General features: G+C 43.6%; 2 protein-coding genes across 4 annotated transcripts; both read right to left on the bottom strand.

Moving 5' to 3' along the window:
* Nucleotides 1-2,121: 2,121 nt before the first annotated feature.
* On the bottom strand, nucleotides 2,122-9,054 carry LOC129855649 (retinal rod rhodopsin-sensitive cGMP 3',5'-cyclic phosphodiesterase subunit delta-like). 3 transcript variants are annotated; one of them, XM_055923532.1, is made up of 6 exons: nucleotides 8,660-9,054; nucleotides 4,274-4,362; nucleotides 3,187-3,312; nucleotides 2,957-3,062; nucleotides 2,599-2,684; nucleotides 2,122-2,517 (listed from the first exon to the last, which is right to left on the bottom strand). In XM_055923532.1, the coding sequence occupies exons 1-5, from the start codon at nucleotides 8,725-8,727 to the stop codon at nucleotides 2,603-2,605; spliced, it is 471 nt and encodes a 156-aa protein (XP_055779507.1). In that variant the 5' UTR covers nucleotides 8,728-9,054; the 3' UTR covers nucleotides 2,122-2,517; nucleotides 2,599-2,602. The 3 variants fall into 3 exon arrangements, with proteins under 3 accessions (XP_055779507.1, XP_055779505.1, XP_055779506.1); XM_055923530.1 differs by having other exon boundaries at nucleotides 2,122-2,471; XM_055923531.1 differs by having other exon boundaries at nucleotides 2,122-2,684.
* Nucleotides 9,055-14,651: 5,597 nt separating this feature from the next.
* On the bottom strand, nucleotides 14,652-23,788 carry LOC129855648 (nuclear receptor subfamily 2 group F member 6-like). Its single transcript, XM_055923529.1, has 4 exons — nucleotides 22,624-23,788; nucleotides 21,769-21,870; nucleotides 17,216-17,796; nucleotides 14,652-16,643 (listed from the first exon to the last, which is right to left on the bottom strand). Exons 1-4 carry the CDS (start codon nucleotides 22,890-22,892, stop codon nucleotides 16,369-16,371), a joined length of 1,227 nt encoding a protein of 408 aa, XP_055779504.1. The 5' UTR covers nucleotides 22,893-23,788; the 3' UTR covers nucleotides 14,652-16,368.
* Nucleotides 23,789-25,646: the final 1,858 nt, after the last annotated feature.

The following is a 25,646-nucleotide window of genomic DNA, read 5'->3' as shown; positions in this document are numbered from 1 at the left end:
TTTAGCCAATGAGGGCTTCCACCATTTTAATGAAGTCAACTAGGTGGGACTTCCAACTCCATTGGCTGATCCTTCCTGGTGACCCTGTCAGAGTCATGTCCAACCGGGTCATGAGGGATCAGCCAATGAAGAAAAACATTGACTACGTCAAAATGCAGATAGCCTCAATGGCGCTGCCCATGCTGTCACAGACGCAATAATGACACAGCTACAAAGAGTCCACTCTCTCTATGGTCATCAGAGACAACTTTGTCTTTGCACATTCAGGTGAAAGGCTTTCAGGGACTTGAGTTCAATGCAGCTCGAAATTATATAGCTGCCCTCTTGTGGGCTTGTGTTCAATGGAGTACATTCAAAGTTAAAGGTAGACTCAGTGATATGACGTTTTTACACTGCTGCTACTCACTGGTTATCTATGCATAGTCAATTTATCCCTACCTATATGTACAAATTACATCACTAACCTGTACCCCCGCACATTGACTCGGTATCCCCTGTATTTTATTTAGTAAATATTCTCTTTTCTTGAACTGCATTGTTGGTTAAGGGCTTGCAAGTATGCATTTCACAGTAAGGTCTACTACAAGTTGTGTTTGGCGCATGTGACAAGTTTCATTTGATATTACTGAAAATTACAAACGCAAATTGTAGTGTTGGTCACGTTTCATGAGCTGAAATGAAATATCCCAGATATGTTCCATACGCACAAAAAAACATTTTTAATTGTGCACAAATGTTTTACATCCCTGTTAGTGAGCATTTCTATTTTGCCAAGACAATCCATCCACCTGACAGGTGTGGCATATCAAGAAACGGCATGATCATGACACAGGTGCACCTTGTGCTGGGGACAAAGGCCACTAAAATGTGCAGTTGTCACAACACAATGTCAGATGTTTGAAGTTTAGTGTGCAATTGGCATGCCGACTGCAGGAATGTCCACCAGAGAATTGAATGTTAATTTCTCTACCATAAGACAGTCGTTTTAGATCATTTGGCAGTACAGCCAACTGGCTTCACAACAGTAGACCACATGTAACCACACCAGCAGGATTGTCTGAGACCAGCCACCTGGACAGTATTGGTCTGCAATTAAGCCCTTGTGGGGAAAAACTGTACCCCTGCCCAGTCATGCGAAATCTGTAGATTAGGGCCTAATGGATTTCCTTTTATGAACTGTAACTCAGTAAAACCATTTAAATTGTTGCATGCATGTTTGTTCAGTATAGATACAGAAAGTAAACAGCATATCCGGTCAATTTCCACAAGATTATTTAAGCACAAGGCTCAAACTTCCACTGTTTTGGTCCTGTGACTACCACGCTGTATGTGACAGAGTGAAGTTTGTGAGGATCTGTGTTTATTGCGCTATAACCCAATACTATATCACATGTGATTGAATATTAGCAACTGTTGGCCTGGGTGCCTGTGTGTGTGCTGGAAGTAACATTTTTCCCCAGATACTGTGCTGAGAAGCTGTGGTTAACCTTGAGCGGGAACAGTATGTTTTCTATGCAGGTGCAAATAGCTCAGTGTTACAGAACTGTCTGACCTCAGTTTCTAGGGTGTGGGAGCGTAATCTACACAGTAACAGTGCCGGACATCTGGAGCGCTGTGGGGCTGGGACCAGCCTGGGCGCCACCGACAGGCTAATGAGTCTAAGCCTCTACTGTGATAGGCCAACGAACGAGTTGGAACTCTCTGCCGCCACAGTATAACAAATGTTGATTGTATCATTCGAGTCAGTTCTCTGTTTGCCCTGCGTGGTGATACAGCGAACCCGTAAATACAAAAACTGCATTTACCATTTTTCGCTTGAGTTTAATAAAAATACTTAAAGTATATTCGGTGACTCTGAATCACATTTTATCCTGATACCAGATTTGATTGACGCAAACCTTGACAAGTCTTACATCTCAATATCTGCAGCGCTGCGACTACCTTTAACAGCCCACAGGTTTATCAAAGTGTTGAGTGGCTGTAGTTAAGTTATGAACAGATTAGTTCTGTTTTCACACAGGTACCTTGTGCCTCACTTGGCAAGTATGTACTCCCAGGATACAAAATATCTTATGCACGAACTGTCATTCAGTGACAGTTAAAATTCAACTACAAAAAAAAAGGCAATGGCTTTTTTTCTTCCTGACATCTTTTAATTCATGTAGTAATAAACAGCCTATTTTACAGATTTAGTTCAATCTAAAAAAAAATCCAAACAATGAGAATATCAGCAACCACATCAACTGAAAGCAAAAATTACAAATGCAAGGTTACAAGAGCAGTGTACATCTTAGGGTTACATTTCTGGAATGACAAGGAAAAAATAATGTACAAATAAAATAATTTACATGGTTGTCTGTCATGAGCATGGTCATTGCCCATATATATATATATTTACATACAAAAAGTCTTGTCTGCCAAGAAGCCAGTGTGATCTTGGTTGGATTTTGGTTTCTTTCGTGCTGCTGTCACTGTAGAAGACAAATGCACTCCTTTGAACATGGCATCCTGTGACCACTGAAAAACAACAATCAGCAGTGTATGCCTGGTCCTCCCCACTTCAAGGGTTGAAAAAAAAAAAAAAAAAAAAAGGTGTACCTCTTCAGACGTAGAAAAGTCGTACCCGGGAGGTGCTGACGTGAAGGTCGTCATCAAAGAACTTGGTCTCTATAACAACATTCCCACTGCAAGGGAGAGAAAAATAAATGTTACAAATCAGCAGACACTGACCACTAGCTGCAAAGTATGAGGCAAAGCAGTCCCATAACAGAAATGACAGTTTCCTGCAAGTTTAGCATTAAAAAAAAAGTGAGTTGAAGGAATCTCACTGTAGCCTAATGACTTACTCAAGATGTAGCCTAGTGAGTGCATATTGTATACTACTGACAATTGCACAACCCAACTGTAGGAGAATGACCAAAAAGCCCAATTTTTTGTTGTTGTTGCATATCCTTACGTTAAAACATTTGCGGGCATCATCTGAGACTCTGGCGCTGCCTCTATCAAAGACTGCCATGTGTTTGTGGAGTTGGGAATCACAAAGCCAAACTCAAAGAACCATTCTGCAGGTAGAGGAGAGAGACACACAAAATACATGTGGTGAGTGCATTCACTATGCACAGACATTGCATTCTTATTGAGTATCTGTATAACAACAAGATTGAAACAGATCAAATAGACTAGTACCTTCTAAACATTGGCCTTTGAAGAAAACCTTCTGTTCAAGGCGGAACTTTTCCAGTTTTTCTGACGAAGAGAAATTTAGCTCTCTGGACACAGCTTTGGACTTGAGGATTTTTTTGGGGACTCGGGCTGCAAGGAAATGAATGGGACAGTCAAACTACTAATTAGGAGAGAATAGATGCACTCAACACAACAGCCTGATGTTTACCAAGACCTAGGCTACTTTCTCACTACCGGCATTTTCTGTAGATTCTAATATCAATGTTGTGTATATAACTATGTGCAGAGGTAAATTGATAATCATTTTGACTAGGGTTAGGCGGTATCCAGATTTTCATAACGTCATACAGTTTCTGTACTATACGCATTACAAAATGTGCACACAAGGGGTACAATTTCCATTTAAAAAAAACATGCACAAAACAATTTAGGCAACAGGGATCATGATCGGGGGGGGGATTGAATGTCTTCTGTAACCAAGACGCTTGAGCTTGACATCAAGCCACACAGCAAACAAAATGCATAGCTATTGGTCTAAATCATACTTACTTCAAGTCCATTTTATTTCACAGCTCCATTTTATCCCTGAGCTGGATATAACACATTTGACATCTTAGATGTTACACTCAACTTATAGTTAGTTATAAGCGGAGTAGCACGCACTGCTTTTTTCCCCCCTTACGATATTGAAAAATAATTCTGTTGGCATTTCGAAATATAACATATACCGGGGTATCACACAAGCCAAATTTTGACATTGGTTAGGGTTCAAGTTCTTGAGGACAAACTGCTGGGATGGTTAGAATGGAGTGGTCAACAAAGCAGGACTGAGGCCATGGACAGTCATTAATGAAGTGGTCAGAGTTGCTGTGAATGCCTTGCTTCTTTAAAATTGAGTTAGATTTACTTACATTTCCAATTTGATGTCTGTAAAGCATACTGTATGTATCAATTCCAGTATTTATTTATGTTGAATAAAATCAATCATAAATACAGTGGTCATCTTGGTAGTGGTAGGAAGATATGGCCTGATAATACATTTTCTACACCAGGAGGAAAGCCAACAGTTAACCTCAGGAGGTTCCGGTACCTTCGTGTTCAACCCCAGGAAGAGACAGGTCCTCTGTTCCCTGCCACAGCACCTTCCCAGTCTCAGCATCACGCAGGTTCATCCAGTTTCTGGGAGACCAGGAGTCAAGGAATACTACACAGTCATGGGTTTGACAGCAGTAGCCTTGTCCAAGTTGTTTGTCTATAGCAAGTGGCAAAAATTTCCCTCAGTGTATCAATGAAGTAATACCAGTATTCCTCAAGGTGGCACACAAGGTAACAGGAAAAGCTAACCCATCAAGCTAGGATAGTGGCAGCCAACTGAAAAAACAATATGGTGATTTTTAGTTCTCAAAGATTATATCGTAAAATAATAGGTCAATTATATTTTCTACATACTGGTTTTAGTCATTTAATTTCACCGAGTTTATTTTTGGGAGTACAGGGGAACTGGCATGTGTTAAAGCCAAAATTGAAAGCCGGGTATTCCCATTTGCATTCTTCAAGAGCCGCCGTGTGTGGCCCTAGTCATTTACACCAGCTCTCACGCCATGTTCTTTTATTGGAGTGAGCTATTCTAGTGGATTAAAGCCACCCATGATTATTTAGCTACTACTAGCTAACCTCTTCTAATAGGTCATGTGGTACAAGCCAAGGCAAGTGGGTAACAGTACTCCAGCTGGTGCAAGTGCTAACAGACAGAACAAAGAATTTCTAACTCAGCTCTGGGAATAAAAAGCCAACTGGAAGATATAGCTGTTGTGTCAACTAGAGGGTACTATGTCAGAAGCACCTGACCTCCCCCAGTCTCAAAACCATCTGTGCTGCTCTTCTTCCTCCCGCTCAACACACACAGGGAGCAACAGGGTGTCAGCACCAGGCCACCAGCTTCTAACAGCAAAATAATGAAAATGGAGGAGTAAAGTGTCAGTCAAGTCATTCCCCACATGGGATAAACTCTTTCAAACAAATAGGGGCCTTGACTGAATGATGGTCAAATATTTTAAAAAGCAGATAGGAAAATAAGTCACGCAAACATGACGCGACCAACCTCAACACTGAGCTTGGCTAGCAAGCTACTGTAGAGTAGGGCTGTCTTAGTGAGATGAAATGTGTGGCGCTTTGAACCACTTTAGCCTTTCAAATCTGACTGCAGCCCAGTGAGCCCACCAAGAGCTCAGTTGCCTCCCCCCCAGCAGCTTCCACATCCTTCTAGAATGATCAACGAAGTCCACAGCTCTCATCTTAATAGAAACTTCCTTTGAAAACATAGGCCTGTATAGGCACCCTCTTTCAATCTCTAAATGACTAGGATGCTTTGTGTGAAGTGGCTGTTGGCTGTTACCTAGACAAATTAATTGAACAGTTGTCAGCCCTGCTGGACAATGACTGTCTGGGGGACAAAGCAGTGTCTACCCAGCTTACCATTTATGAATGAACTGTAATACAAGCTGCTGCTGCTACTTTTTCAATGCGAATTATTTTAAAAACGTGGCCTCCGTGTTAAGCTCATTAACTGGCTGCATAAAAACAATGAAGCTAAATGTTTCCAGTACATGCCAAGGTCATAGACACTTACTTCATAATAGGCCTGGATAGGGTAGTCGAGTTTAAATTTATTCTGCAGCCAACTAGTTAGGCCCGGTGGCGGAAAAGGTGACGTCTCCTGGATCACACATATGGACATCCCTGGTGCTAAGCAGGGGAGATCTGCGGAAGGGGTGGCAGACCCTGGTCCCACAACACTCACAGGCTTCTTAATTAGCCCTTATGGGCATGATAGCCTCCCTACAGCCCCATCTATTTTTAAAGAGTAGCTCATTGATGCAAAACACATGTGAATGCATGACCAATACACATGCAATAGACACGAGAAATGAAAATGAATAGGCTACATCTCACCAAGTAAACAGTGTAACAATTATTATTTTATTTTTTAAATCACAATTGTATCTATACACAGGCCTAATTGTCAAAAACACATGGTTTGTGCAACTCATTGAAAAACTTCTAAAAGTAGCAAATAGCGGAGTCCAGCATCAACTCAGACTACCACTGTTTGGTTAGCTAGTCCTTGTGTTCATAGTTCTGTGGATCAGTTTGTTCCAGGGAAAGATTACATGCAAGTCATGTCCACTCAGGGGAAGCAGAAACTGGCTGCAGCGCACACTGCATTCTCCTCAGAGGCCAGCCTCTGCCCGTCTTAGGTATATAACAGAGGCCATGTTGAAGCACTGTGCTCCTGTACAGGCCTGGAAGCCCGATGTAGCATCACACCAAGAAACGGAACGCAACGGAGTCATGTATGGACTTTGTCAGATGCATGTCTAATTAACCTAGCTACTTGTGTTCATGTGCAGATTTTTCCAATACAGTGACCTACTGTAGGGCAATGAAGGGACTACTGATGTTATTCTATAAAATACATTAGTGTACTATGGAAGCAAGGCCATTCCCAGGAATCAAAGTTTTGAATCTGATTATGCACACTTTCAGGTTCTACTTAGTCATTAAAGAACATGAATATTATGCTAGCCTTAGAAAGTGTACTAACTGAAAGCAACTATGATACCCTTATCAGTATCCAAAGAAGCAAATTGGTGCTGAAGCTGAGTTGTAGCAGGTCCTGTGCTTTCTTTGAATACTCCCCGCTGTGAAGCAAATTCTTGAACTTTCTATAATTACCTTTATTGCATAAGACCTACAGGTCAAAAAGCCAGTCATGCCAGGGAAGTGTTCCTGTAACCTCAACGCAATAGTCACTATATGGCACTCCGTGATCAACAACTTTGATCAGCAATAAATACACAACTTCTAGATTAATTTGTTGAAAAACCTTAGAAACAGCAGCATCCACAGATTTCCTTTGTGACGTTGTAATCACAATTAACCTGATGCTGGTTACCCAACTATCGAGGGGAAGGAAGGAGTTTGTCTTTAGTTCAAAGACTGACAATTCCTCACAAATTGATTGCTTGGTCTCAGGAGGATCAACTTAAACAAAACAGCTTGACCGTCCTCTACAACCCAAAACATGTGTTTTTTTTTATTTAACCAGGCAAGTCAGTTAAGAACAAATTCTTTTTTACAATTATGGCCTAGGAACAGTTGGTTAACTGTCTTGTACACTGGCAGAACATTTTTTACCTCGACAGCTCGGGGATTTGAACTAGCACCCTTTCAGTTACTGGACCAATGATCTAACCACTAGGCTACCCACCACCCTTAACTGCATAGGCCTAACTTCTTCACAAAGGTCCTGAAATGAGTATGTGTATGCAGCCAGGGCTCCATGCAGTGGTAACACCCTAAACTCAGTCACCAGACCTGTTAGGAGGAGGACCATAAGGCAGCAAATCCCCATCCTTGCAAATCAAGGATTTAAGAATTACCAGCCTAGAAAATGAAGCCTGCCCAAGGAAGGTCACACACAGATCCACAGCCTGTCACAACAGTCAGGATTCTTACCTATGCAACTGTATACCCTTAGTACTACCAAAAAAAATGTAAAGTACAGAGTGGAATTAAATAATGGGCCTTCAGTCCATGTTAAGCCGGTGGAAGCAACGCAGGTGTGATTATTCTCGTCCGCATTACTGTGCCTATTTTGGGACCAGTGGCTTGTGTTATGTAAACCAGAGAAAGGGCTTCTACCCAGCTAGGAGATGAAAAAAAAAATACCCACAGAAGGTACATCAAACAAACTCCACTATGGTATGATTAAAAATGCATGTTGAGTTAAGATGGTGATTACAGGAGGTAAACTGTCAGATTTCCCACTGCCCCACCAACAGTTCCAGTAATGTCCAACAGGTTCAGTATAGATCACCCTTCCAGCCAGACACTTATTTTAAATAATATTTTCTTTGATTTTAGCCACTGTACAGGCTGTTTTAATTTATTAAAGCATTCTCCAGTACAATAGGCAAAGCAAGACAATTAGCAATACTGTTCAGTATGCATGGACAGATACAGGGAGCATCAGCAAACGGCTACCCAAGTTAAATTCAAGTCAGAACCAGCCAGCTAAGTAGCTAAGACACCCATTTAGCTAACACCTAACCTGTGTGCATGTCCCACTACCTCCTTGTCCAATTTGACTAACTAGCTAAGTTAGTAAATTTATCTACCACATAACGTTACAGCTGCAGTGTCTAGCTAGCTAGGCCGGTTATCTAGCTAGGTAACTTGCCAGCAAACCAGCTAGAAGCAGGATGGCCCAGAAAGACACTTGCAACACCGCTACCGTCAAACTATCAGACTGACAATATTAGTTGGCTAGGTTCACTAACTAGTTACGCCAACGTGTGACAAACAGCAAGAGCCAGCAAGCAACACCACCTGGCTAGTTAGCTACGGCAGCTTACTTAGGGCAGCTAACTTAGATAGGTGAACAACCAGGCAAACCATTAATTGAAAAGGATACAGTTTAAAACCCTTCAAAATCTCCTTGGCTCTGTCTTCAGTTGAAGACATTATGTCGGAGTCGGACATCTTCAGTTTCTTGAGTGGCTTGTTAGCGTTAACTGATAGGCTGGCTAGCTAGCTATCAAACTAACGTAAATGCACCTGAAAATGGCATGAAGTCCGAGGACTCTTGCGATATCGCATTAAGTTGCCTTAGATCCCAGTTTAATCTCACTGGTAACTCCTACTGATCCCTTAATCAACCGACCATAAGTAGAGTTTGGTCGGAGATTGACAGCAAATTCGTCCGAACACTTTACGCAGTAGCAGAGCACCACACAAAACAACAAATGAAATTAGGCTTCTAGGGAGGGAGTTGGCTGAGGGGACACGCCTCAACTCTCCTTCACCAGTAACCTCACAGATAGAACAATGAGACAGATCTTTCACTGTACGTATAAATCTGAAGCATCCGGTAGGCAATTCCACTCACCACCAAATATGGTGATGAAAGGAAGCCCAGTGGCAAGGCAGTGGGAGAAGATAGAGCAAGACGGATTTTGGCCGACATTCTGCTAATTTTCTAATCAATTAAACATTTGATCTCAATCATGTTTTCTGTCCCATTTCTCCCATTTCTAGAACATGTTAAGAACAGAGTGGACTGTTTTGTAGACTTTACCCTTTGCCAAAGTAAAAAAAAAAATGCGTTGTGTAGGAGTAGAAGGGGCGAATGTAGTTATGCAAATACATTCTACAACGTGCCAATAGGATTTCGCTAGCTCGTGCTTGGCTCTGCCCAACCCCTTGTATGTTCTGCCCACTATGTGGCTGTGGTCTATCTTGGATTAGATATATAAACATCTTTGGTAACCTTCTTCTTCTGTGGATTTTATATGGCGTCTGGCAACCAACTTTAAGGTGCCTTACTTACCAACTGGACTGGAGTATGAGCCAGAGACAGAGAAGGTCCCTTGGAGATAGACAAGTCAATTGTGATCAACGGGTTGCTGACCACTGCATTAGACCATTTTCCTTGTATGACTGGTGGAGGAGAGTCAGGCACGTTCTACTGATGCTGAAAGACAAATTCCAGATGCAAATATTTTTGCATTCGTAGATGAGGCCTACTCAGACACACTTCTCTAAATTGATGGGGCATGTGAAAGAGAGGCTATAAACACCCCCCAGCCACATCTAGCTAAGTGGATGGGTCTCTATTGTCTAGACCTATTCACATGTTCATGAAATACACTATTCAGAGTCTCTATATTACATGTTGAGTTTATATTGAATCTTATTGTTGTGCTTCAGGTATTTGGAGCGTCTGATTAGCCTCCCCTCACACCAGCCCTCCCAGGGGTACAGTTTCAGCCCCTCTGAGGAGGCGGGGGGGGGGGGGGGGGGGTAAATAAGCCCTCAGCCAACAGTGGGAAGAGGCGCCGGCTCAACCCTGAGCTGGACAAATCACAGTATGAGACAGAGTATACCACGGGAGGAGAGACCGGCAACGATCTGGACTCAGAGCAGTGGGAGAGGTGACACACATGCAGGAAGGCAGTCAGGCAGGCACATACACACTTGCACGCGGGCACACATGCACACCAGGGTTTCCGTTAGCCGGTAGTTGTCGTTGGAAAAGATTATAAATAAAACTGTTGATGCCAAAATGAACGGGAGAAAAAAAACATCCCATTGCAAAATAATGCTAATTGATGGAAATAGCAGTCGATGTAAATACATTTGACCATAATGCTTATCGGTCTATAAATTAATTTGATTACACTACCATTCAAAAGTTTGGGGTCACTTAGAAATGTCCTTGTTTTTGAAAGAAAAACACATTTTTTGTCCATTAAAATAACATCAAATTGATCAGAAACACAGTGTGGACATTGTTAATATTGTAAATTACTATTATAGCTGGAAACGGCTGATTTTTTAATGGAATATCTACAGAGGCCCATTATCAGCAACCATCCCTACTGTGTTCCAATGAAACGCTGTGTTAGCTAATCCAAGTTTATCATTTTAAAAGGCTAATTGATCATTGTAAAAACCTTTTGTCCATCTGTAGACTAGTTGGATCTGGAGCATCATCATTTGTGGGTTCGATTACAGGCTCAAAATGGGCAGAAACAAAGTACATTCTTCTGAAACGTGTCAGTCTATTCTTGTTCTGAGAAATGAAGGCTATTCCACACGAGAAATTGCCAAGAAACTGAAGATCTCGTACAATGCTGTGTACTACTCCCTTCACAGAACAGTGCAAACTGTCTCTAACCAGAATAGAAAGAGTGGGAGACCCCGGTGCACAACTGAGCAAGAGGACAAGTACATTAGAGTGTCTAGTTTGAGAAACAGACGCTTCACAAGTCCTCAACTGGCAGCTTCATTTAATAGTACCCGCAAAACACCAGTCTCAACGTCGACAGTGAAGAGGCGACTCCGGGATGCTGGCCTTCTAGGAAGAGTTCCTCTGTCCAATGTTTGTGTTCTGTTTCCCATCTTAATCTTTTCTTCTTATTGGCCAGTCTGAGATATGGCTTTTTCTTTGCAACTCTGCCTAGAAGGCCAGTATCCCGGAGTCGCCTCTTCACTGTTGACGTTAAGACTGGTGTTTTGCAGGTACTATTAAATGAAGATGCCATATTTGTGAAAAGATTAGATGTAATTTTTGCCTCCTACATAAGAGAATTGTTTCATAGTAAAATGTAGGCCGACTCAGCGGCCACGCCCAAGTGAACAGACATTAGTTGAGAACTATGAAAAACACCTTTCTCTCCCCCAGTACAAAAGCCCGTTGACGGAAGTCAAATTCAGTTCCCGACGGCGTGAGGTCTGGTGTCCATACGTTTATAAGGGTGAATTTCAACGTGGAGGTGACGATCACCAGGCTGGAATGGTGAATTTCAACTAGACCAGACAGAATACAGCACAAGCTCGCAACTTGGTATGAACTTTGAACGATTATTCACTAAAGAAGTGATACATCCTAGACATCGAGTTATCAGCTGCAGCTGTAAATGGACGTGGCCTAGGAAAGAACAGACAATCTACGAAGAACAACAGGGTACTTTTACGTATCCGCTCTACAACACTACAACCAGAAAGATTCTTCAAAGGACAATGGTGATCTCTGCTGGGTAAACCAGTCTTCCATCTCAAATCAAATCAAATCAAATCCTATTTGTCACATACACATGGTTAGCAGATGTTAATGCGAGTGTAGCGAAATGCTTGTGCTTCTAGTTCCGACAATGCAGTAATAATCAACAAGTAATCTAACCTAACAATTCCACAACTACTACCTTATACACACAAGTGTAAAGGGATAAAGAATATGTACATAAAGATAAATGAATGAGTGATGGTACAGAACGGCATAGGCAAGAGATGGTATAGTGTACAGTCTATACATATGAGATGAGTAATGTAGGGTATGTAAACATAAAGTGGCATAGTTTAAAGTGGCTAGTGATACATGTATTACATAAAGATGGCAAGATGCAGTGGATGATATACAGTACAGTATATACATATACATATGAGATGAGTAATGTAGGGTATGTAAACATTATATTAAGTGGCATTGTTTAAAGTGGCTAGTGATACATTTTTACATAATTTCCATCAATTCCCATTATTAAAGTGGCTGGAGTTGAGTCAGTATGTTGGCAGCGGCCACTCAATGTTAGTGGTGTCTGTTTAACAGTCTGATGGCCTTGAAATAGAAGCTGTTTTTCAGCCTCTCGGTCCCTGCTTTGATGCACCTGTACTGACCTCGCCTTCTGGATGATAGCGGGGTGAACAGGCAGTGGCTCGGGTGGTTGTTGTCCTTGATGATCTTTATGGCCTTCCTGTGACATCAGGTGGTGTAGGTGTCTTGGAGGGCAGGTAGTTTGCACCCGGTGATGTGTTGTGCAGACCTCACTACCCTCTGGAGAGCTTTACGGTTGTGGGCGGAGCAGTTGCCGTACCAGGCGGTGATACAGCCCGACAGGATGCTCTCGATTGTGCATCTGTAGAAGTTTGTGAGTGCTTTTGGTGACAAGCCGAATTTCTTCAGCCTCCTGAGGTTGAAGAGGTGCTGCTGCGCCTTCTTCACAACGTTGTCTGTGTGGGTGGACCAATTCAGTTTGTCCGTGATGTGTACACCGAGAAACGTAAAACTTTCCACCTTCTCCACTACTGTCCCGTTGATGTGGATAGGGGTGTGCTCCCGCTGCTGTTTCCTGAAATCCACAATCATCTCCTTTGTTTTGTTGACGTTGAGTGTGAGGTTATTTTCCTGACACCACACTCCGAGGGCCGTCACCTCCTCCCTGTAGGCCGTCTCGTCGCTGTTGGTAATCAAGCCTACCACTGTAGTGTCGTCCGCAAACTTGAGGATTGAGTTGGAGGCGTGCATGGCCACGCAGTCGTGGGTGAACAAGTACAGGAGAGGGCTCAAAACGCACCCTTGTGGGCCCCCAGTGTTGAGGATCAGCGGGGTGGAGATGTTGTTACCTACCCTCACCACCTGGGGGCGGCCCGTCAGGAAGTCCAGGACCCAGTTGCACAGGGCGGGGTCGAGACCCACGGTCTCGAGCTTGATGACAAGTTTGGAGGGTACTATGGTATTAAATGCTGAGCTGTAGTCGATGAACAGCATTCTCACATAGGTATTCCTCTTGTCCAGATGGGTTAGGGCAGTGTGCAGTGTGGTTGCGATTGCGTCATCTGTGGACCTATTGGGTCGGTAAGCAAATTGGAGTGGGTCTAGGGTGTCAGATAGGGTGGAGGTGATATGGTCCTTGACTAGTCTCTCAAAGCACTTCATGATGACGGAAGTGAGTGCTACGGGGCGGTAGTCGTTTAGCTCAGTTACCTTAGCTTTCTTGGCAACAGGAACAATGGTGGCCCTCTTGAAGCATGTGGGAACAGTAGACTGGGATAAGGATTGATTGAATATGTCCTTAAACACACCAGCCAGCTGGTCTGCGCATGCTCTGAGGACGCGGCTGGGAATGCCGTCTGGGCCTGCAGCCCTGCGAGGGTTAACACGTTTAAATGTTTTACTCACCTCGGCTGCAGTGAAGGAGAGCCCGCAGGTTTTGGTAGCGGGCCGTGTCAGTGGCACTGTATTGTCCTCAAAGCGAGCAAAAAAGTCTGTCTGGGAGCAAGACATCCTGGTCCGCGACGGGGCTGGTTTTCTTTTTGTAATCCGTGATTGACTGTAGACCCTGCCACATACCTCTTGTGTCTGAGCTGTTGAATTGCAACTCTACTTTGTCTCTATACTCTATCTTCGACAATCGAAGTGCAGCTCAGAGTAAATTAATATATCTTGCATTTTCCTTTTCCAAATGTGCGGTTATTGGAATGCATAAGGTTCTTTATTTACGGTTGCATAGCTTCTCAGGGTCCGATAGACCCAATCCCTTTGTCTCTTAGTCTTCCCGCTCTTTCATTCAAACCCTTCCTTTGTGTAACCAGCGGTCATATCGGGTTAGCCCACTAGGGGCTTTTCATGACATGATTAATAATCAATGTGTGATCTATCCTGTGTATATATATGTAATTCTGTTTGATCGTTTAGGTATTTAGTAAATAAATAATTAAGCCAATTTGTGTATTGCTGATTGAACATATTAGCTAGGGTTTGTGCAGATAACCAAGTACTTACGACAATCAGAATGAGACCGATCGAGGTGACTATTAATAATTGACTGCTATTGATATAAAATATCTTTAAGAGAGTGGATTCGAGAGATAACCGCTCTATATAAAATTAATGCTCCTGTGGTGCCCCAGGTTATTAATGGTTAAATTGTTGCATGGATTAATTCAATCACGTAATCAATTAAATGTTCAATTTGAAAAAAATAGCATGTCATATAATTTAATCACAGTTCGAGACACAACACAGGAGTGATGGTTGCTGATCATGTGCCTCTGTACGCCTATGTAAAAATCAGCCGTTTCCAGCTACAATAGTCATTTACAACATTAACAATGTCTACACTGTATTTCTGATCAATTTGATGTTATTTTAATGGACAAAAAAATAGCTTTTCTTTCAAAAACAAGGACATTTCTAAGTGACCCCAAACTTTTGAACGGTAGTGGACATTCCCCTCTGCCAGCTTTCGGCACCATAGCATGTACTGTAGCATTTATGCTATTGCTAAATATACTATGGAGATGTCCAGAGTCCTTATATTTGCATAACATTCAAAGATTTACATTACCACATATGCATCATGTATAATTACATTCCCAACTATAAGCTCAACATTCATGTAAATCAATACCCAAAGATTGACATAAATAGAGGGCTCAGGAGACAACAGCATACAAGGAAAGTATTAGCCATGGCTGTGGCATCACAAACGCTTACGGCTGAATCTCAAATGGCACCCTATTCCCCATACAGTGCACTAATTTTGTCCAGAGCCCTATACATTGTAGCTATGGGACATAGGGTCCCATTTGAGACCCAGGGGACCTAACACAGCAGCCAGAGAGACACACAGAGCCTGGGGTCAGACAGAGTCACGTTGGGGGTCATGGTGATGGAGGTAGTAGTGGCACACAGGCTTCAGTTACAGTTTGTGTTTCAGAGCACAGTTCTGGGGCCAGAATGAGGTAGAGAAGGACTAAAATGAGGTCATAATACTGATCAGGAAGTATATACCAAGTCAAATGTATGATTTCCTTGGAATACACACAGAACAGCTAAATTGTTCGAATGGTTTCATTCCAGTTCCATTCATTGGTATTTCCATGTGGCTCTCTCTGAGTGAGTAGCAATACAGTACTCGTCTACTATGTCCTTTAATGCCCAGTGTGGTCAAAAATGTGATTTTCCTGTGTTTTATATATATTTCCATACTATGAGGTTGGAGTAATACTGTGAAATTGTAAAAAATTATAATGCCCTTTTAGTGTAAGAGCTGTTTTAAAAGATTGGCTGAAATTTCCGCCTGTTTTGGTGGGATGGAGTTTTGGCCTGCCTGGTGTCAACACCCGGTGGTAAATTAGTCAATAGACCAATAAGAAAGAGTTCCAATCCTCTGCCAATAACAGCTTGTTTTCAGTTTTTCCCTCCCCACTCAGAACACTCCCAGACAGTCCTAGAAAATTATTTATTGAGAATTGGCTATTGGCTAAGAAGATATTTTTGTTTCTTTTTAACTATTTTAATTGAAACAATCACAGTAAGGTACTTAGTTGTTACCCAAAAATGATTTGATTTTGAGATAAAAACGGCTTAATTAGACCTTAAAGCTGCAATATGTAACTTTTGGGGTGACCAAATTCACATAGAACTGTTAGTTATAGATCTGTCATTCTCATTGAAAGCAAGTCTAAGAAGCGGTATATCTATGTTATGTTATATTTCTATGCTTCCCATTCTTAAGTTACGTTTTTGCGTCTTTTACTTTCCGTTTTGTATACCAGCTTCAAACAGCTGAAAATAGCAAAAAAAAATGTTATTGAAAATATTTTTCACACCGGTTTAGATGATACAATGATTCCCTACACTGCTTTCTTTGTCACATAAACTGAAATTAGGCAAACAATTAGAATTTTAGCAACCAGGAAATGTTAGGGCGATTTCTGCATATTGCACGTTTAAGAATTATGACATTTATGACATCACTGGCTAATCCCTCTCCATCTTGTTCTAGGTTCCAGCCAGGCTCCTCTTCCAGGATCCTGTGTGTCCCAGGCTTCTGTTCTTCACTGCCCAGGGACATATGGCCAGCTGATGGAGCTCCCAGACAGCTGCATGTCCCTGATGAGGGTCTCGATGGGCGTCTTGCCCACCAGGCGCATGAAGAACAGCTGGGAGATGAGATTAGCGGGCACGGCCCTGAGAGCAGGCAGACGGAGGAGAAGACGTCCGAAGCGCTGTGGCTGACCCGGGTACTGCATCCTCTCGTACTCCTTCAGAGCCACCTGGGCCTTTTCCTGCAGAGACTCCACATGGACGGGGTCTGTCAAACCACACGCATCTGAACAGGACAAACCAGGGCACACAGACAGACTTAAGCATGGACTTAAGGTAAATCAGAAGTGCATAAATGGTCAGCGCTATAGTGCAGAACACAGGCAGGAGCTACAGTAATGGAAGAGAATATGACTTCTCAAACAACTTGAGATTAATGAGACATGCTGATTGAAAGGTCAGTTGTGCTTCTGCAGAGGTGTAGGTCAATATTTATCATATGGACAGAGATATAGCGCTTTAAAAAGCTGTTCATATGAGAAATGTTGACCTACAGACTGAACTTTACATCAGCATGACTAATGTCTAGATTTGAATACTGGGCACAAGCAAGAGTTATAATTCTTTCTAGGAATCAATTCAGCAATAGTATTCCTAGGGATTGTGTATAGTGAGGCACTGCAGTATATCAATATTTCTAGTAAGTTGGGGGACATTTTGAAAACGGAGCCAAAAGAACCCGGCCAAAGTGAACATTAAAACCAGCAGAGTAGCAGCCTGTTAGGACTAGGTGTTGTATTTCTCAGGTGTAAGGGTTTTGGTTTGGACCAGAGAGTGACGACCAACCAGTACACTGACCTGGAGAGAAGAGGGCAATGGCCTTGAGGCAGCTGTACTCTACTGAGTCCACTTGGAGCCGGGTCAGCTTGTCCATCTGGTCCTGGAACAACCTCACCTGGTCCATGAAGGACACCACCCTCTCCGCCGACATGGGCTGTGAGTGGAAGCCGGCCGCGGCCAGCAAAGGAGCCATGTGTAGCGGCAGGGCGGACTGGGCTGCATTCAGGGTGAACAGCTCGCTCCAGCTCAGCCTCAACAGAGCCACCTGCTCAGTGACAGGCAGCTCAGGGAAGTAGGGCATGTTCTTGGCCCACTCGATGGTGCTGAAGAGGAGGCGTGCCGCCAGCTCGCAGATGTTGTCGATGCCCATGACGGCGCCTCCTCCAGCGTCATGCATCTGCTGCTGGCCGTACTGGGGTCCGTAGCGGATGCTGGGGTAGGGCTCGGCGTGGAGCAGCTGGGAGATGAGCTCTGACATGGGCTGGTCGTTGAAGAATTCGCCCCTTACTGGCCCGGTACCGCCACCTCCGCCGACCAGAGAAGTGGGACTGATGCCTGGGTGGGATGGAGGGATACGTCCAAGCTGGACTGCTGGAGGGAAGAGAGAGAGGGAGGAGAGGGGAAAAGGGGGAGAGAAAGGGCTTTGTAGAGGTTGTAGAGGCTAATGCAAAACACGCTGGCAAGCTAATGTTCAGCATTGAACATAACAGGTGTTTTTTTTTTATCCCCTTTTCTCCCCAATTTTCGTGGTATCCAATCGCTATAATTACTATCTTGTCTCATCGCTACAACTCCCGTACGGGCTTGGGAGAGACGAAGGTCGAAAGCCATGCGTCCACTGAAGCACAACCCAACCAAGCCGCACTGCTTCTTAACACAGCGCGCCTCCAACCCGGAAGCCAGCCGCACCAATGTGTCGGAGGAAACACCGTGCACCTGGCCCCCTTGGTTAGCACGCACTGCGCCCGGCCCGCCACAGGAGTCGCTGGAGCGCGATGAGACAAGGATATCCCTACCGGCCAAACCCCCCCTAACCCGGACGACGCTAGGCCAATTGTGCGTCGCCCCACGGACCTCCCGGTCGCGGCCGGCTGCGACAGAGCCTGGGCGCAAACCTAGAGACTCTGGTGGCGCAGCTAGCACTATAACAGGTGTTTGTTGATGGAAAAGTATGCTGACTCTAGCCCTTTAACGCCAAATGTTACATACACGTAACAGTGTATTTAAACACCTGGTAACGTGTCTGTACGCGATCAAAACATAAAATAACACCACTCTCTTCTAGATGAAATCCTAATAGATACTTTTGACACTATCTGCTGGCCGATCATTGTAATTACCAAACCGGAAATCGTCACTCTAAATGGCACGCCTCTGCATCCTGTCAACACGGCAGTTCTGCTCCGCCGAAACGGTCTCGTAAACGGTGAGTTTCTGAAATTCAATGCATGCAAAATGCTCATTAGATGTCCAGAGATGCTTGAGTAAACTTTCTAAGAACAATATTCAATTTTGGCAAAGTATAGAACACTCTAAAACACAGGTGTCAAACTCATTCCACGGGGGGCCGAGTGTCTGCGGGTTTTCGCTCCTCCCTTGTACTTGATTGATGAATTAACATCACTAATTAGTTAGGAACTCCCCACACCTGGTTGTCTAGGGCTTTATTGAAAGGAAAAACCAAAAACCTGCAGACACTAGGCCCTCCGTGGAATGAGTTTGACACCCCTGCTCTAAAAAGTAACTTTGCATATATGTAACATTGGGCGTTAAGTGCTGCAAACCACACATTTTAGCCTTGGTATATTGGCCATATATCACAAACCCCAGAGGTGCCTTATTGCTATTATAAACTGGTTACCAATATAATTAGAGCAGTAAAATTAAATGTTTTGTCATACACGTAGTATACGGTCTGATATACCACGGCTGTCAGCCAATCAGCATTCAGGGCTCGAACGACCGAGTTGTTTGAACATCACGTAAAATAATGAAAACTTACATCCAGTCTGGATATCTTTATTAAACATATATTTGAGTGATAAATGCCTAGGGGCCCAATTTGCATGTTCAAAAAAGTGAGCCAACTGCCCATCTCCACGGTAATATATATAATAGACACCAATGAGAGTCGGGAGTTTTGAATACTGGAGCTAGCGTTTGCATGATATGCAATGCATTTTCAAACTGGTTGAACAATGACCATTTTCTAAAAAGTTATGTTTGTGTGCTAATATTTGCATGGAGTAAACATTATGTGTATACTCTGGCTGGCAGTATTTCATACATGAAACGCATGGACTTTTTGCAATGCAAAAATAATGACATACTGAAGATAAGCAACTTGTGCAATATACTGTATTTGATGCTGCTTTTATTACTTGTGTTTCAGAAATAATGAGTTAGATTTCATGATGAATGTTTACATTTACTGCAAGCTGTTCACAATGCAGAAATACATAGTTGAAACTGTGGAATTTACACCCCTTTCTGCCCAATGTTACATATACACTATACATACAAAAGTATGCGGACACCCCTTCAAATTAGTTGATTCGGCTATTTAAACCACACTCGTTGGTGACAGGTGTATAACATAGAGCACACGGCCATGCAATCTCCATAGACAAACATTGTCAGTAGAATAGCCTGTACTGAAGAACTCAGTGACTTTCAACGTGGCACTGTCATTGGATGCCACCTTTCCAACAAGTCAGTTCATCAAATTTCTGCCCTGCTAGAGCTTCCCCGGTCAACTGTAAGTGCTGTTATTGTGAAGTGGAAATGTCTAGGAGCAACAAACGGCTCAGCCGAGAAGTGGTAGGACACACAAGCTCACAGAATGCGATTGCTGAAGCATGTAGCGTGTAAAAATCGTCTGTCCTCTGTTGCAACACTCACTACCGGATTCCAAACTGCCTCTGGAAGCAACGTCAGCGCAAGAAAACTGTTCGTCATGAGCTTCATGAAATTAGTTCCCATGGCCGAGCAGCCGCACACAAGCCTAAGATCACCATGCGCAATGCCAAGCGTCGGCTGAAGTGGTGTAAGACTGCCGCCATTGGACTCTGGAGCAGTGGAGACTCTCTGGAGTGATGAATCACGCTTCATCATCTGGCAGTCCGATGGACAAATCTGGATTTGGCGGAAGCCAGGAGAAAGCTACCTGCACTAATGCATAGTGCCAACTGTAAAGTTTGGTGGTGAAGGAATAATGGTCTGGGGGTGTTTTTCATGGTTTGGGCAAGGCCCCTTAGTTCCAGTGAAGGAAACTCTTAATGCTACAGCATACAATGACATTCTAGACAATTCTGTGCTTCCAACTTTGTGGCAACATTTTGGGGAAGTCCCACACAGAAATGGTTTGCTGAGATCGGTCTGGAAGAACTTGACTGGCCTGCACAGAGCCCTGGCCTCAACCCCATCGAACACCTAACTTCTAATCGACCAACATCAGTGCCCAACCTCACTAATGCTCTTGTTGCTGAATGGAAGCAAGTCTCCGCAGCAATGTTCCAACATCTAGTGGAAAGCCTTCACAGAAGAGTAGAGGCTGTTATGGCAGCAAAGGGGGGACCAACTGGTCTATGTCTTGGCAAGGCAACAATGTCGCATTGTTGATAGCAGAAACAGTCAGGTACCAGTGCTATACTTACTCTGTCTAACAACTAGTTAGCTGGACATTTGGTTTCTTTCAGCCTCCGTTGCTGTGAATTATTCCAAGTTTCAGACAATGTCATTCCATTTCACTGCTAGCCTGGACAGTCTGTTATTGCTATACCCAACTTGTAGTCTTGCTAAACTAGTTCAATACAGGGTCTGTCAAACGACCAAGGCTAGGCTGTGGTTAGCTGTGTCTGACTTGTCATTGAAGTATTATTGACTACAAACAACAGTCATGTAGTAAAGTAGACCACTGCTATCCCTGGTGAACAGTGACCTGTTACCCGGCGAAGGTGATCCAAGCGTTTCCAGGGCATGAGGAAACACCGTGGCCAGGCTGCGTCAGTGCTGTCATTGTGTCAGACCCCTGCATGACTATCCTTGCTGAATATAGCTCTGGGCTGTTGCCAGCTCAATGCAGAATAAATATGACACCTAGGAGTGGCTGGCTGGCTGCCTGGGTTATTCAACCTATGTACTGCCTGGGAAATGCCTCTGACACAACGGGCAGAATGATAGGTACTACGTAGCGGGGGTACTAAGAGTAGGGGTCAGAGAGAGGGAAAATAAGGATAGAGTTCAACTGGATTTACAAATACTACAGCTACATGAATGAAACATGTTTCAACTCAAAATAATAATTAGGTGGGTGATTATATTTGTTCTATTTCACACAAGTGTGTATTATACACATGTGTGAATTGGAAATGACCATGACCCCACTCACCCTCAGCGAGTTGGGCCAGGATCTGCCATTATCAACAGCAACCCTGGAGCAATTAGGGATAAGTGCCTTGCTCAAGGGCACATTGACATATTCTTCACCTTGTCAACTCTGGGATTCGAACTTGCAACCAAACTTTCGATCGTCTGAGTGGCAGAGATGTTGTGCAACAGATAAGATAGGATAGTTACCTTCTTTGCGCATGCCAACACTTAAGCATTTCTTCAGCCGGCAGTATTGGCACTGGTTGCGGTGATGCTGGTCTATCTGGCATTCTCGATTCGACCTGCACAACAGAACATTAGACATAGAATATATTATCCTGATCTCTCTTTCTCTCTCATGAATTAATAGTCTTAGAGTGGCTGCTCTGGCTGTGTGAAAGGAGTCATAGGCTGGAACATAAATAAATGGTTTTGTGGAGTGCAGAATACAAATGCTTCTCTGTATAGGTATGTATAGCTGTATAGGTCTGTGCAGCTTTCAAACATATCTTCCTGTCCTGTATGATTCACAACTTATGAAACAGATCGAGAGCATTGTAACTACTATGTACACTGTACAGTAATGGATAAACAGTTTTGATTGAATATGGCCCTTAGATAGTTAACGATAAACAAAGGCTCACATTCCTCAGAAGTGTGATATGGTAGTACTGCAAGATATTTTACTAACTGTACACTAGGTGGGAGTGGGAAATGCACATTTGTATGGTTCTGATACAAAATAAGTCTGTTCGCCATGTGTATATTATACACCTGAAAATCGTTTTTTTTTTTTTTTTTTTACTTGAGATAAAGCTGTAACACAAAATAACACAGAGGACTCTCCAAGGGAAATATTATCTAACAAGTTACAGGGTCTGCAAGCATGCTGTACATATGATTTGACCACCAAGATTAGGACTTTTAGGGATCCATTACAGTAGCCTATGTACACAGTAACCTTTGACATTAAATTGTGTGACTGCCTTTTTAAAATTATGTTGTTTTTCACATTAACGTATTTTCTTGATACTTTACGGAGCGGCTTCACCTACCTGCAGGAGTAGTTGAGGTTCCTTCTGATGCTCCTCTTGAAGAAGCTCTTGCAGCCCTCGCAGGTGAACACCCCGTAGTGTTTCCCGCTGGACTTGTCCCCACACACCACACAGTCCACCACGCATGCCTTGACCTCGTCTCCCTCCTCCACATCACTCCCAGCCTGGGGTGAGCCCTCCTCCTCATTCCCACACAGGTAAGCCTTCTCCCCCCCCAGTCCGTTGGTCTCTCCGTTAGGGTTGCTACATCCCCCGATCACCATGGCCATATCTGAGCGACACGACTGACACACACAAAGAGGTATTGGCTGACAGCGTTATGAAAAGTCAAAACAACATGTTCCAGACTCCTTCTCTTGACCTCTTTCCCCTTCTGTCTCTGTCAAATGACCCAGAGATCCCTCTCACTCCTCTATTTTTCTACCGCGGAGCTGTCCTCCGACCTCTCACTCTCTTGTTCTTCTCCTTCGCTCCTCTGTTTTTCCTGTGACCCCTAGACAATGGCTCCTCCTGAAAGTTCTGACACAACAAGCAGTTCCGATTTCAGGAGGGAGAAAAGGGTGCAGCCTGCCCTTTCACAGGAAACAATAAATTACACTTATAGGCTCATGCTCTCGCTCGCTCGCTCTTTCTCCATCTCTGTCACTTCCGCCACACTAGGAGGAGGGTCTATGAGGGGTAAAATAGGACCCCCCTCTTCATTTGTCTCTCCTTACACCACGCTACTTTCACCCTGGACTAGCAGACCAGAAAGAAAAGGACTGCTCTCCTTCAAACTGCCCGACTTACTTTACCCTACTTACAAACTAGACGGACCAGTTCTGGGCTGTGTGTAGAAAGTGTTAACAATCAATCTTATAGGCAGCAGCACCGTTATAGCTTGGCAAGAACTAATGATGGACAAGGAGCTCGAATTTGTGCCAAGAATTTCTTATACGTATGTGCCACAAGCAGATATTGAGAAAATCTTGGAACTGAAATTGTCATTCAACCCCAAAGAAGGTTGAGTCACAAAAACATTTATAAATAGCACTTTTTTGTTTCATTAGCTTAGCAGTACTATTCTATCCCCCCAGACAGACAGACAATAGTCAGAGATGATAGACAAACCAGGGAACAACCACACTGAATCTCAAGACTCACTATTTACAACAAAGATTTTAAATAGATCATGATAGTCACACACAGTTCCCTCTGGTCCTGGTAGTCTGTACAAGTTCAAAGTGCAGTGACGTCCCCTTTCTTGCTCTGTTCCTTGCTCTGTTGCTTGTTGTGAAACAGCGACTGCTTCTTGCTCCTCTCCTGCTCCCAGAGATCTGTGGCTTCAATAGCTCAAACAACCAGAAAATAAAACAGAGTGGAGAAATAACGAGAGACGTCCCCTCTCTCTATTAGCCCTTAGACAGAATGGGAGCTCCCCTTAGCAAGCCTCCCCTTGTCCCCATCTCTGTTTCTCTTTCTCTCCCTCCCTTGATTTTTCAGTGCTTGTTCGTCCAGCAGTAATGACTTCAGGCCTAAGCTTCTCTGCATTCCCGTATGCACAGTCACGGTGTACAATTGCATTTTAAAAAATTGTTTTGTCCCCTTCTTTTTCCCCTGGCCCCGGCTTGAATAAATTAGGCAAACCAGCAGAGGAAAAACACGGTCACAGACAATAGTAATACCTAGCTATTGCTCAGACAATAGTAATACCTAGCTCTCCCTCTCTCTCTCTCTCTCTCATTGAGTTAGTTCACTTCCCATTTCTTCCAAAGCTAGCAAGTGTATGGTTAAAAAAGGTTTGCATTGTCAGGTGAAGGTCTCCTTTCAATTAAGGCCATGAGTGTGTGCGTGTGTGTTTTTTGTTGGTGTACGTTATAATCTTTTGAGATCATGGGGAAAAGATATGTACACTGCTTGTTTCTCTAGATTCCCAGGAGCTTTGGGGTGGCTGTTTGGAAGAGGAGTGAGTGGGAGTGAGTGTGTACTTACCTCTGTTTTTTTGCAAGAGAATGTGTGCATTTTTGTGCACGTGTTCATGCACTCATGTGTGTGACTCTGCGTGTGTGTATGCACTTGCGTGTGCATGTGTTCAAGTGCTTGTGCGCTCATGTGTGCGACTGTGTTTGTGAGTCCCTTGCTCTTTGAACTGTAGATCAGGAATGCAGCTGCTCTGCATGGAGTCTGCTGAGGCAGGGTCTGTACATTCTCAACACAGCCAGAAGCCCAATAGAGAGTGGAGAAGAGGGGCGCATAGATACAGCATGCAGTAACTGTCCCTAAGCCTATCAGCCTCCACTTACACTATGTTGACCTGATCCCTATATGTCAAACACACACACACAACTTAAAGCAGGCTAAGCCTGAAATAGACAGATGGGGTGAATATCGGTATCCAAAAGAACAAACGTCTTTATCAAGCAGTTCTGTATTTGACCCAGGTCTGGTATTTTGACCATGCTAGTGAATGTGTTGAGGGTGTGAAGGCCAGTGGGTTTAAAGTTGAACCCTGTTTGTGACTGACTCTCTGACTGGGTGAACAGCAGTGCATGACTCCCAGCACCGCTCGCCCATTCGTGCCACTAACCTTTGGCCCACAACTCATTCTCTCTCTCGCTCTCTCTTTGTCTCGTCCCTCTCTAAATTCAGTAATTATATCATTCTCTATTTCTATCCTGCTCTCATTATCTCATTTTCTCATTCTCTCCTTTCCTATATCTGTCTTTCTCTCCTTTCATGATCTTTCTCCTCACTCATTCTCTCCCTCTCTTTATTCATTTCTCACTCTCTCAGCGCTGCGGTGCCTTTTGACCTCAGTTGAATGACGGCGCAGCATAAAATAAACAGGCCAGTGGAACCTGCCTCAGAAAAACATCTGCTTGGGGCAAGACATAACACACAACGCTTTCGGTCCAATCGATATTTACCCAATCCTCTCCTCCCCAAGACCTGCTGTAGGTTGGTGGGAAACTACACATTTGGTGTATTTGTCGTTTAAATGAGTGTCTCTCTGTAGGTTGTCAATAATGGAATGTTGGACGAGA

Source organism: Salvelinus fontinalis, chromosome 5, assembly GCF_029448725.1.
Source record: "Salvelinus fontinalis isolate EN_2023a chromosome 5, ASM2944872v1, whole genome shotgun sequence".
NCBI classification, from domain to species: domain Eukaryota; kingdom Metazoa; phylum Chordata; class Actinopteri; order Salmoniformes; family Salmonidae; genus Salvelinus; species Salvelinus fontinalis.
Note: the sequence above shows the minus strand (reverse complement) of the source record. Positions and strands in the feature narration are given on the sequence as shown.

Bases quoted from the DNA above. Each gene is read 5' to 3' on its own strand.
- LOC129855649 (XM_055923531.1), bottom strand. From the start codon at position 8,727: ATGTCCGACTCCGACATAATGTCTTCAACTGAAGACAGAGCCAAGGAG. The intron at 4,363-8,659 runs GTATCCTTTTCA...CTGGTCTCCCAG, and splicing joins ATTTTGAAGGGTTTTAAACT to AAACTGGATGAACCTGCGTG. The intron at 3,063-3,186 runs GTACTAGTCTAT...CTCTACCTGCAG, and splicing joins CAAAGGCCAATGTTTAGAAG to AATGGTTCTTTGAGTTTGGC.
- LOC129855648 (XM_055923529.1), bottom strand. From the start codon at position 22,892: ATGGCCATGGTGATCGGGGGATGTAGCAACCCTAACGGAGAGACCAAC. The intron at 17,797-21,768 runs TCCTATCTTATC...CCTCTCTCTCTT, and splicing joins ATGCGCAAAGAAGGTAACTA to CCCTCCAGCAGTCCAGCTTG. The intron at 16,644-17,215 runs GTCAGTGTACTG...TGTCCTGTTCAG, and splicing joins CATTGCCCTCTTCTCTCCAG to ATGCGTGTGGTTTGACAGAC.